The sequence below is a fragment of the Spermophilus citellus genome, assembly GCF_964194105.1.
Source record: "Spermophilus citellus genome assembly, chromosome: 6".
NCBI lineage: Eukaryota > Metazoa > Chordata > Mammalia > Rodentia > Sciuridae > Spermophilus > Spermophilus citellus.
The window spans coordinates 38,871,183-38,883,657 of NC_138187.1; the positions used below are offsets into that span (position 1 = coordinate 38,871,183).

The window sequence follows — 12,475 nt, forward strand, 5'->3', positions numbered from 1 at the left end:
TGGTGCCAGGGAAAGAATTTACCTGGCCAGACACCAAACCACTCCTGGAGTTGGCCTTGGTCTTAAGATCACAGCAGGGCCTTCATTCTGCCTTGTGGCCCCAGCAGCCTTGGATACATTGGAGAAAGAGCAGCTGGAGCCAAAATCCCCCTGAGTCCCTGGCCTTTAGAGACCAAGAATGTAACTTCCCTCCTCCTGCTCAGGCCACTATTTCCCAAGTGGTGTCTCCAAGCTATCCAGAGAATGGAAACCACAGCTCTGCAACGGCCTCTTGTCCCTGGGCCTTATCACAGGAAAACAGGCAAGTCAAGACAGATAAGTAAAGGACAGGTCTCCTGGCAAGCTACTGCCCAGCCTGCCAGGAAGGGCCCCCATCTGCCCATAGAGCTGACCAAGCCCAGCACAGTAGATGGAAGAGTCCAGGTGTGGAAACCTGTTTCTCAGAACTCAGGAGGTCCTGAAATAAGGCCCCAGGGCAGTGAGCAGGCAGAGCCAAGAGGATGTACCCACTGCTTCTGGGGTGAGAGGGAAGGATGTGTCCAGGGTCCATGTGTCCATGTGTCCAAGGACACCTATTGTGTGTCCATCCTCCTCTGTTCTATAAGAAGTGTGACTGAGTAACAGTCAGGACCCCCGGATCAGGCACTGTCTTTATCTCAGGTCTTAAGAGATTCAACCTTCCTCAAAAGGAGGCCAAATGGGAATTGAATGTACACGCCACCCCTTACACTCGCACTGTTATGGCTTATCTGCCAGGCCTTGGTATTTCACAGGCACTGTATTTCACAGGCACTGCACCTCTATTATACCCTATCAAAGACATGAATGCACACGGAGTTTAAGTAACTTGCCCAAGATCGCACAGCTGCAGGTAACCAAACCAGGCTCAGAATCCATTCATGCCCATCCTACAGACAGGCCCCTTGGCCCCTTGTGGGGTTCTGCAATCTGGACTGCCGGCTGGGGGGGAGGTTGGTCCAGTCCCTCTGGGCCGGACCCCCGCAGTAAGCGTGCAGTAAATGTGCAATTATCGAACCGACGGGTGAACACACGGGGAGAATACAGGAAACGTTCCAACCTCGGGGTCCAAGTTGCTACCAATGAGTAACCTCCCCCGACTTTGGGGCTAGGCGCCCCTCCAGAGGGCCAGAGAGCGGGCGGAGCCTCTGCCTACGGGCCAATGACAACGCAGGGGCGGTGCATGTGGGCGGGGCTAACGGTCCCTGGGCAATGGGCGGGCGGAGGAGTGCAGGGGCGGGGCCATGGAGCTAAAGGACAAATAGAGATGCACTGGCGGGCGAGCGGGGCACGTTGGAGGGTGGGACAGGCAGGCAGCGAGCCAATGATGGGGAGGGGCGAGGCCTGAAAACAGGAGGGGGAGACGAGGAGGTGCCCTCGCGCGGCGGACCAATAGCTGCGCGGGGGTGGGCCCGGCGGGCGGGCGGGGGCGCCGAGGGGGCGGCGGCGGCGGCGGCGAACAAAGAGGCGGCGGGCGCGGGCGGCCGAGCGGAGCCGAGCGCAGCCGAGCCGGGCCGAGCCGGGCCGAGCCGGGCCGGGCCGGGCCCAGGAGCGCGCGGGCGATGCGGGCGACCAAGCGGGGGTCGGCGGGTCCCTGAGCCCGCGCCAGCAGCGAGGGAGCCCGCGCGGCGCTGCCCGCCGAGGCGCGGGGCCGCCATGGCCGGGGTCAGCTACGCGGCGCCCTGGTGGGTGAGCCTCTTGCACCGGCTGCCCCACTTCGACCTGCGGTGGGAGGCCACCAGCAGCCAGTTCCGGCCCGCGGACGCCGACTATCAGCAGGTGACGCGCGCCCCCGGCTGCGGGGTCAGGGCCCGGGTCGCGCCTTCTCCGCTCCATCCGGGGTCATGTCCCCTCCATCTGGAGGGTCTCCTCTGGCCTTGGGCCCCTCCTCGGGGTTCCAGATACCTTCCAGCCCATCCGGGGTCACCACTCAGGTCCTTCCCCTAGAGGGTCTCTTCTGTGTCCTGGGCCTTGTCCCGGGCCCCCTCCTAGGGGTACAGATGCCCTTCAGCCCCCATTCAGGATAAGGGCCCCTTCCAATGGAGGTTCTCCTCTGAGTCCTGGTCCCCCTTCTCAGGGGTTCACATACCCTCCAGCACCCATTCGGGGTCAGGGTCGTTCCCTTCCAGTGGAAGGTCTCTGGGTCCTGGGTTCCTCCCCAGAGTAGGAAGACTCCCCACCCCCATCCAGTGTCACAACCCCTTCCTTCTGGAGGGTTTTCTGTGGGCCATGGGCCTCTTCAAGGGTCTAAATACTCTCTTGCCCCTATCGAGGGTCCTCAGCCCCCTCCAAATTCTGGCTTCCTCTTGTGTCAACAAGGCCCCTGTTCTGGGATAGTGGAACTGCCTTCCTCCCCTCCGTGGAGCCCCTCTGCTTGCTCTGGGTTCTTGCCCCCAACCCCTCCTTAAAGACAGGCCAGTACCCCAGGTTCCTAGCAGACCCCCTTACCCAGGGCTCCAGGGCTCTGAGAACCTCAGCACCCTGGTGCAGGAGGAGATTCCTCGCCCCCTCAGCCTCAGCTGGGGAATCCCGCTGCCAGGCTTTTGGTGGGTAAGTAGCCTGGACAGATGCCAGCCCTCTGTGGCTGGTAATGACCCCCTGCTCCGTGGTCAGGCTGTGGGATGTACACACAGTGCGTGTGTGGCTGTTGGAGACTAGGCTGCCAGCAGCCCTTGGGGGAGGGAGGCCTGGCTGAAGGGAGGTGAATGGGCCTCATTCTGGGAGGCTGGAAGGAACTGAGCCCAGGCAGAGCTGAGGGAGCAGTAGGGGCCCATCTCAGCCCTCTCCCAGTGGATCTGGAGGCTTGGCCTCATTCCAAGTCCCAGCACCACCCCCTTGGCTGAGCCATTGTCACTTGGGTGCAGGGGACTGGGCTGTGAGCTTTTCCTTCCTGTTTGGGGATCCGGATTCCAGAAGCTCCTTGGCTAAGGTGCCTGGTCACCCTGAGCACCTCAGGGTTCTCCAGTGGGTCACAATAGAGCCCCGTGGTTGTGTGGGGATCCGGTATTCTGGGCCCGTGTAGCGCTTGCTATTCAGCTCTGTCCTCTGCAGCCTCCCTTGTCCAAAGGAGGAAAACCGGAAGTAGAGGGTAAGGCAGTATGGGAGCTTCTGCTCCCACTCCGTGCTTACCTGACCCCAGGTCCCCCAGCTTCTAAGCAGATTAGAAAGAGGGCAAGAGATTGGCCTAGGCACACCCAGGGACAGCAGGAGGAAGGACATGTGGAGCCCAGGAGGATTTGTGTAAAGCCTGGGCCTGGGGCCATTCAGTGTGGGGCAACCTGTGCTTCTTGTGCTCCTAGGACTGTCCGGTGTGGTGGCTCTGTCACACTTCTCCCTGGAGGGCTGTTGAAGCAGGTGGATGTGCTTTACATGGAAAGTTATCTGCCGTGAGGGTTGGCCCACTTCTCAGTTCTGAAGGTCAGGGGCCCCTGGCACCTAGATTGCTGTTTCCTGTGGCCCGTGGGCTGCCACCTGCTCATGCTGCCAGCCACAGTTGAACTTGCTGCCAGCCCTCTAGGGTGCCTCTGTTCTAGCTCTCAGGTCAGGTGCCTGCAGCCCACAGAAGCCTGGGGGTGCTGGCTGGGCCCCGCAGTCAGCCTGGCTCCTGGCAGGGCGCTGGTTTCTGCCCCCTTTCCTGCCCTACTCCATGGTGGGAGGGTGCTGACTCACTTCTCTCTAAGGAGCAGAATTAGCCACTGAATAATTCACGGTGTGGAAACCAGCCTGTCTCCTTCCCCCGCCACCTCTGCCTCTGGCAAGGGGCTGTGGATGTGTGTCCTGCCCTGCCCTCCGTGTGCTCTGCCTTTAGGTGGGCACCAGGTGTCTTTAAATTCATCCTGAAGTGGGACTGGCATGCCTTACATGAGGGTGCCAAGGTGGGAGCAGAGCTGGAGCTTCCTTCCAGAGTGGATGGGTGATACTAAGGCATTGCTTGCTGTGGGACTGGCTGCCCGACTCTTGGGGTGACCCTCACACATGCTGTCCTGGGCCCCCTCCTCAGCCTCTGTGCCCTGCTGAGAAGAACTCTGTCTCTCTGACCATCCTGGGGCAAGGTGGGGCCAGGAGTTGGGCCCTGCCATGGGAGACCAGTTTTGGTCCTTTGCTGTTCCCTGCCCCTGTGACCCACTGTCAGGATCCCTGGTGAGATCCACCCTGGGACTGCCTGTCACTAGCCCCCTTTCACACAGCCTAGACCTGGGCACAGTTGTCTCCATTATACAGATCCGCAAGCTGAGGCTCAGAGTGGGCTGGCTCAGCATTAGCCAGTGAGCAAGCTGGGGAGCCAGGCCTTCCTCAGAACTCTTGCCTCTGCCTCTCTAGGGGCCAGTCAGTCCCGGGCCGCTACAGGGGTTCAATCTGTGGAATTGAGATTGATGAGGCTGTTCCAAGGTTGCCACAGGGGCCTGCTGGAACCAGGAACCCAAACAAGTGACTCCCCATACTGTCACCCTCAGACGGCCCTACACTGGGGACCCTTGGTCTTCTCCAGTGTCTGCGCCCTACAGTGTGAAGGTTTCTTTGGACTGAGTATCTCAGGCCACAGCATTCCCAAGGCCCCTTTTTGGGAGAGTGGTCCCTATGTCCACCTCTTGGTTGCAGAGTGGATGGAGTGTGGGGAGTCACCTGTTTGGGTTCTTGGGGGCTAGTGACATGTTCTTCCTAAACCAGGCTGCTGGCTGCACTCCTCTAGGGCCAGCTTGTCCCCAGGGTGCCCCAGCTCTCCCTGCCTCTGCTGTGGCTGCAGGCCTCAATGTGGGGGCTTCTCACTCACAGGGAAGAGCTGGAGGCTTAGCGGGTCAGGCCCTTCCTTGTGGTCCCACAGCAAAGCAGGCAGCACTGCTCTAGAGGCCTGGTGACTGAGGAGACTTGAGGCCATCCTGTCCTCTAAGTGAAAATGCTATTTTTGTATGTGGGGGCCTGTCCTGGCTGCCTGTGGTCCCCAGGCTTGGGTAACAACCTTCTCTTGGGCTGCTGTATGGGCACCTTTGGTGGGGCCTGCATCCTCATTCTGTCTTTCCCGCTCACTGACCTTGGGTGACCCACCCACCTCTCTGGGGTGGGAGTCTGTTTCCTCATTTCCCACCAGTCCTGATGACCCAGCATGACCCTGTGTCCTTAGGCAAGGGTCAAATTCACACTGCGTTCAGCAATATACTGGCTTTCAGGTAGATGGTGGCACTTTCTTCAGGTTTGCCTAACATGTGGGGCCATTTACTATTAAAGCTCTAAACTCTCAGGTGTTTCCATTGAGACCCCAGTGATAAGACTGAACTTGAGAAGAGGGTCACAGGCATTGGAAACAGTGTGTGCAAAGGTCCTGAGGCAAAGGAGCCCAGGAGAGGGAGGCCAGCTGGTCCACAGGAAATTCCCAGCATTCTGCAGGGGATTGCACTGCCCCATGGGTGTGGGGTGCTCTGTGCAGAGGTGTGTAGCCCACACTGTGGCCACATAGAGGGATTTATGCTCTGGGTTGAGTGGCCCTCAGAACTGGTAAGACCACAGTCCCTGGGCTTACAAGGTCAGCTGCAGGCCAGTGGCAGAGGCCACATCCTCTGGGTAGGGCTGGCCTTGTTGTCATCCTCCCGAGTACTCAGGAAATGAGCTCTGGTTGAAAAGGCAGCGTTATCACTGTCGCCTGTCTGCCAGCTTACAAAGGCAGGACACGTCCATGGGCCACAGGGGCGGGAGGAGCTGCAGGAAGACAAAGAAGCCCCTCACACTGGGGTCTGTCTTGCACTGGATTTGTGAGAAGGATGCTGCTTGAAACCAGAATCATGCTGTGTACCTTCTTGTCATCTGCTTTTGGGACCATGTGTGCTTTCCACATGTCTGTGGCCTTGGGTCCAGATGCTTGCCCAGCATTCCACAGTGCTACTCAGGATTCTGAGGTTATAAGTGACAGAATTGTGCCAAGCACAGAGTGCTCAGGGAGCTGGGTGGAAGCTTCTAGAGCAAGCCTGAGAGGGCAGGAGCTGATGGGCTCCACTTGGGAGGCAGGGAAGCCCCTGGCTGGGTCATCACCTACCTTGGGGCCAGGGAAGGGGTAGGCTATGAACCCTGGGCCACCACCGGGCCCACTCCCACTGGGGTCAGGTACTGGGGCCCCTCTTGGCTTGGCTTCCCACCTGGTATCTGAAAGGCACTGTGTTGCCACACTCGGCCCTGATGTCCAGCTTTTCATTGGCACTGTTGGGTTTTTTTTTTTAATGTTTATTTTTTAGTTTTAGGTGGACACAATATCTTTATTTTACATTTATGTGGTGCTGAGGATCGAACCCAGTGCCTCATGCATGCTAGGTGAGCCCTCTACCACTGAGCCACAACCCCAGCCCCTGGCACTTTGTTTTTAAGACTCAGAAGGTGTAGTGACCAGCCCCGTGCCCAGGAGTCTGTGGGTCTTTAAGCATTTCCTTAGGGTACAGTTTTGGACTCTTGCGAGGTCCCAGAGACGGCAGATCTTCAAGAAGGCTTCTCTGAGTGTGCGGGCCTGGGGTCAGGTCACTGGCTCCCTTGGCTCCCTGGCTACAGCCAGCCTAGGGGCCACTCCAGCTGTCTGTTTCCAGACTCTTCTTGCAGGAATCTCCATCCCGACACCTCCAGGGGCCTGCCCTGCGCAGTGCTGCACTCGCTGCCGAAGGCACCTTAGCTCTTCTGGCCACTGGCTGGGTTCGCTTGGTCGGGCTCTAGGGGAGTGGAGTGCTCTGTGGTTTTGACACTAGGACATGGCCACTTTGCCCAGGGGGTTTTATGCTGTTTCAGTTTGGTTTGTTTTTTTTAACTTTTTTTTTTTTTTTAGTTGTAGATGGACACAATATCTTTGTTTTTATTTATAAAATTTTTTATGTGGTGCTGAGGATCAAACCCAGTGCCTCACACATGCAAGGCAAGTGCTGAACCACCGAGCTACAGCCCCCAGCCTGGGTGTATGCTGTTTTTATCCATAGCACTTTAGAGGGGAACTACACGGTGACCCTGGGAATGGGACACTCCCCCCCCCAGCCCCTGGCATGGCCAGATCCTGAAGTCCCTGGGCTAAGACTCCTACCCACTTCTTTCCTCCCTGTGGACACAACTTTAGTGCAGTTCCTGAGCCTGGGGGTGGAGGCTTCCCAGGTGTCCCCTCGCAGTAGGTGCTGGCTCAAGAAATTCAGGAGTCTGGACCATACCCTTCCCACAGGCAGCCCCATGAGGCCCAGCCCCCAAAGAGGAACCGATTCTGCAACCAGGGAACTGGGGTTTCAGATATGGGAAGTGCATCATACAGCCATAGAAGGATGGGGACATGTGACAATGGGCAGGCAGTGACTGTGGCAAGACCACTGGAGGACCTGGCCATGCAGACCTGCCTCCCGCAGTCTGTAGGGGGCCGCCCCAGCCTGCTAGACCAGGGTGTATTGGTTGCTCAGGGCTGCAGTCCTGGGGAGGGGTGAGGACACAGACCCAGAACCCAGCCACTGTGACCCAGCCTGGCGAGGCTTTAGTGAGCACCCTGGGCACTGTGCCACCCAGCACAGAGAGCCACTACTCATGCTTCCAGAAGCTGCAGTGAGGCCACTTTACAGAGGATGTACCTGAGCTAAGGTCCAAGGAGGGACCTGTTGGGGTCGTGATAGTGGAAGCTTCTAATTCTGCTTTCAGACTGGCACCCTCCTACTCCCAAGGGGTCCATGTCACAGTGGCTACATGCTGAGGCATTGGGTGCCCTTTGTGCCACAGAACTTTGAGGGCTGCAGTGGGCCTTGGTCAAGGCCAGGCCTTCAGCCCACCAGTGGCAGGATGGGCTGCACTTGGTGCCAGTTGACCACAGGATGCTGTTGTTCTTGTCCAGAGCCAGGGAAAGGCATGGGGTGCTGGGGTTGCCCTCAGGAAATGGTCCAGGGTTTGCAGGGAGGCTGGGTGGGGAGCTGCTGGAAGAGGGCTACTTAGGGCCCCACTGCCCAAAGCCCTGGGCTCCTCATGTCCTCGGATGGGCTTGTGCACAGACATGCGACCATCCACAGTCCTGCAAACACAGGTTACCTTCAGTTGGCATCTCTCTCCTCCCAGAGGATGGGTCTCTGAGGAAGGGACAGATGGGCCCTGAGAACAGCACACGCTGCCCAGCTACTTCCTTCCACCTCTCAGAGCAGGCATAGTGTGTTCCCTCACCCAGCTGCCCACCTAGGCTGGGTTCCTGGTCATCGTGGAGTGGCCCTCCAGGCCTCAGGGTGCATTCAGCTCAAACCTTCCTTCTTCTACCGCCTCTTCTTAGTAAGGGCCTCACTCTGAGATTTGGTTCCATGCTGGCTCCAGTGGGTGACCAGGCCTGTCTGTTAGCTCCTGGCTGGGTCAGGCCTGTGGTCTCAGACCCTAGGGTGGCCTGGGCAGTTGCTTGTAAATTAGCTTGGTAAGAGAAGGGGATTTTCTGGTGTTTGCACAGGGGGAATCTGTTGGAGTAGGGACTGAAATGTCTATGTCCACTGCAGCAGGACAGATGTCCTGCTCTCTGGTGTCTGTGCCTCCCTGGGGGTAGTGGGTGTGGGCTGCAGGAGACCTGAGGTCTCTGCTTTCATGCTGACACCTAACTTCAGGGTGGCAGGATGAGTGTGCGGCCTGCAGGGACACCATGGGATCTCCCCTTTGGAGATTCTAGGAGGGTAGAAGGGATAGGGGTGCAGCCCTGATTACCTGGACCTCAAGGTGGGTGAACTGGGACAGAAATTTGGGCCACTTCTCCCCAGCTCATTCCTGTGCACCCCCCCCGCCAGCTACACTTTCTCTAAGATCCGCCAAGAACTCTCTGTCATGGAATTCATGAAACCCAAGCTTGGCCCGATGGAAAATCTGTTTTTAATTTCTGGCCAGCGTCACTGGGAACCTCAGCCGAGCATGCCGGGGTGGGGGCTATGCCACGCAGCCAGTTTGGCGCCCACACAGCCTGGAGGTCTCTGCAGGCGTGTGGACCCTGGCTCCCCACTTGTGAGGGTGAAGACAGCTTTGTGTCCAGCTGTAGGCAACTGGTTTGCACAGAACACACCCCCTCTCCTGGGGTGGTCTGGAGTGTGGGACCCCGGAGCTCAGGCCCAAGACAGGCGGGAGTGCTGTCTCACAGGGACCCCAGATACGGACTGTGGCTGCAGCTTGCACACCCTGAGCCATCCAGGGCATCATCAGGCTTGGTAGCCCCTCCCTTTCCTCACCCTGGCTTGGGACACAAGTGAGGCCCCAAATGGCATTGGAGGACCCTCAAGCAGCCTCCTAGACACCTCAAACCCTGTCTCCTCCTCTCAGGGTTCCAGGGCTGCCACGGGAAACTTCCTGGTTAAGGATGGGCTCCCTCTTCCCTTCCTCTTACCCTTCTGTCTGTTTCCACTCTTTCTATGGGAGCTGCCACTGGCCTGGTCTCAGCTGGGGCTGGACTCCAGCACACAGGACTATCTTTGAGCTCTCCACATCCAGGTTACCTGACCAGTAACCTGTCAACCCACAATGGCAGTTTAGGCAACCCCCTCCCACGTCCTTTTCCTGGCCCCCAGCTCTGTGCTGTTGGGGTCTTGAGGGCCCCACCGGTGACCCAGCAGGAGCCCAGTGCCTGGCCCCAGCACTCATCTCAGGGCCTGTTACAGAGTGATCCACAAAGCCGATGTTCTCATCTGCCCTGGGCTGCGTGGTGAAGCGTTCCGCACTCTGGGGAGGCAGGTGTGACTGTTGTGACTCAGTGTGCAACATGTTCCCTCTGGGCTGCCATGCCCTAGTGCTTTCACCCAGGTTGGGCCCAGGGCCCCAAAGACACGCATTTAAGCTGCCTGTGTAGTCGGCCAAAGGTGTACCTTGCCTTACAGTCTTAATGACCTGTGCTGGCGCTGGGCCTGGGTTTGCATATGGGTGACAGTGTGCACATGCCACATGGCTAACAGGTGCCATGTCCAGGAGGGGCCGGAAGTAGAGCAGACCTGAGCAGGAGGCTGCTAGGGAGGTGGGAGGGCACAGACTGCGCCATGCCACCTGCTCCTGCCTCCTCTCCGTGACTGGTCCATGCGGTGGAGCCTCCTCCTGCCCAGCCTTTTTGTAAGGATTCGGTGGCATGCTGAGGGCCTCCCCTCTCAGCACAGAGCTTGTCAGGGTCACCACTTCTGCAGGCAGCCTAGCCAGGGGTTGGGGAGGACAGGCCACAGGGTGAGATTTGGACTCCAGTCTCTGACATATTGGAACATGCTAGAGGAAGAGGCTTGTGCTGAGTTTAGAGACAGCAGGGATTCCCTGAAGGGAACAGGGTTCCAGCCTCAAGGGCAGCATGTGCTGGGCCTGGAGGCCAGAGAGCCCTCCACCCAGCCCTGACCAACCTTTTCTGGTCTACCTCTGCCCTGGGAGTCCCTCCTAGGCTGGGGCTGGGAGGACTTGCTGGGGCCCTGACACGCCTGACAGCTTCAGAAGCAGCCCGAGTCTGATTTGGGATAGCTGAGGCTTCGGACCTTGCACTTTCTGGCCCATTGGGTTTCTCAAAGTGGGTGAGAACTTGGGGCATGTCTGGATACAGGGCAGGGACAGCATCCTCAGTGGCCACAGTCCACGGCTTTTGGACAATGGGACCTTGAGAAGAATGAGGTGGTCCAGGACTGAGGAGCAGGGCCCCAGTTTCAGAGGGGACAACAGAGACCACAAGAGGGGTGTTCTAGCCTACAGTCGCCCAGTGCAGTCTGGCTGAGTCCCCACTGCAGAGCACAGCATGGTTTCTGTAGCCTGAGCTGTGGCGGGTGGCTCAGGACAGGGCTGGCTGAGCATCTGCTTCGCCTGACTGAGCCCTTACATCACTCTGCCACGGACGGAAAATTCCATGTGGTCAGAGCCCAGATGCTGATCAGACGTTTCCCATTCTTCTTTTGAATGGCCCTGTGGACAGCAACAGCAGGGCCACCACTGAATGCCATTGGCCTGGTGCCGCATGAACACCTGTCCTCTGGGAATTTGGCCTCAGAGAAGGGCAGAGGTCACACTGGCCACAGTGCTATCCCTGCCAGACTAGCTGGCTCAGGGAGCTGCCCTGGCACCTAGGCACCCTGATGACCATCCTGCATTGCCCGGACAAGGACAGGCTGCACTGGTCCCCAGGGGCAGATGGCCCAGGGCATCCTGCTGGCCTGTCCTTGTTCAGAGCGTCCCTCCACCTGTGGAGCTACCCTGGGATAGCCGCACAGCCCAGCCCCTAGCCCAGTGCATGGCCAGGGAGCCCAGTTCCCAGCTGCCCCATCAGGAGGAACACTTCTGCCACAGAAATCTGCTCAGCCTCTTGGAGCTTGAGGTTGTGACTATAGGACCTGAGTTAAACTTGAAGATGGGCTCAGAGACGTGGCTGTCTCTCCCCATCCCTGCCTTATTGACGAGCTCAGCAAGGCCTTCCCAGCACCCATCAAGAATCTGTAGGCAGAGCCCAGGGCACAGAGGGTGGGAGTGGGGTACCTGTTCTTCCCATGAGGAGGAGCTTCCTGGAGTAGAGCCAGGCCAGGTGAGAGCACATCTGGCTCCTTGGAGGGCAGGGAGGTGGACCTGATAGCCCTGGCTGTCACCACCTCCAGGGCCTGAGTGAGTCAGGGTCCTTGAATGACTCCCCTCTGAGCCCAGGATGTATTTTTATCCTCGAGGACCTGGTCTGGGGGTTTCCGGGACACTCATCTTGCCCTGCTCTTTGACCCCCTCCCCCAGGATCATGGCCACGCCTGTGCTTCTTCTGCTGGCCTGTTGTCTCTGGATGGTGTCCCAGTCAGAGCCTGGGGGCTCACAGCGCCACACCCAAATGTGGCAGCATGTGTAGGTGTGAAATGTGCACATGTGTGGACGTGGGCCCAACAGTTGTGTGTGGGCGTGGTTGCGTGTTTGCACCTTCTGCGTGGCACTGGGTCCCCTCCCTGTAGCTCATGGTCTGCAGAGCCAGGCCTGGAAACAGCTCCGCCCCCAGGGGCAGCCTGCTTCTCCTGGGCTCCCCATGCTGGTGGAATTTTTGCTCCCATGGCTCATGCTCACAGTGACCCTACTAAAAAGTGACTTTGCTATCTCCATTTCACACACCAGCACTGGCTGCTACTGAAAGTGCAGACTCGCTGATCCTCCAGCTCCTGTCCGTTCTGCTTCTTCGTGGCTCCTCTCACCTCACAGAAGGCACCAGTGTTTACCCACAGTGGGGTTTAGTGCCAATGTTGCCTCATGCCAAAACGAATCTGCTGGGCCCCTGCGTGTGCCTGGCAACTAGTGGTATTTCCTACAGAGTAGCACCTGCTGGACAGGAACCCTGTGCTACGGCTGTGCTGTTAGGGGCAGGCTTGCTGCACCCCAGCTCCCGATTGGCCCTGAGTGCTTATCTTGCTGTGCCTGTTTTCTCATCTGATCAGTAGGAGTGTGCAGTCCTGGCGCCACTGAGGAGGTGATCTAGGACCACAAGCTCTTTGATGTGTCCACCCTGTGGCCATCCAAGTGTTGGGCAGCA

The 12,475-nt window shown here is 58.5% G+C and overlaps 1 protein-coding gene across 2 annotated transcripts in view; it reads left to right on the forward strand.

Annotated features, from left to right (window-relative positions):
- Positions 1-1,450: 1,450 nt before the first annotated feature.
- The window catches only part of TTYH3 (tweety family member 3), a 28,696-nt gene continuing 17,671 nt past the window's right edge, over positions 1,451-12,475 (forward strand). The window contains exon 1 of one of the 2 annotated variants that reach the window (XM_081300455.1): positions 1,451-1,797. In XM_081300455.1, the coding sequence (XP_081156581.1) occupies positions 1,675-1,797 (123 nt within the window). In that variant the 5' untranslated portion in view covers positions 1,451-1,674. The remainder of the gene's footprint in view (positions 1,798-12,475) is intronic. The other variant, XM_081300456.1, reaches the window with a different exon arrangement.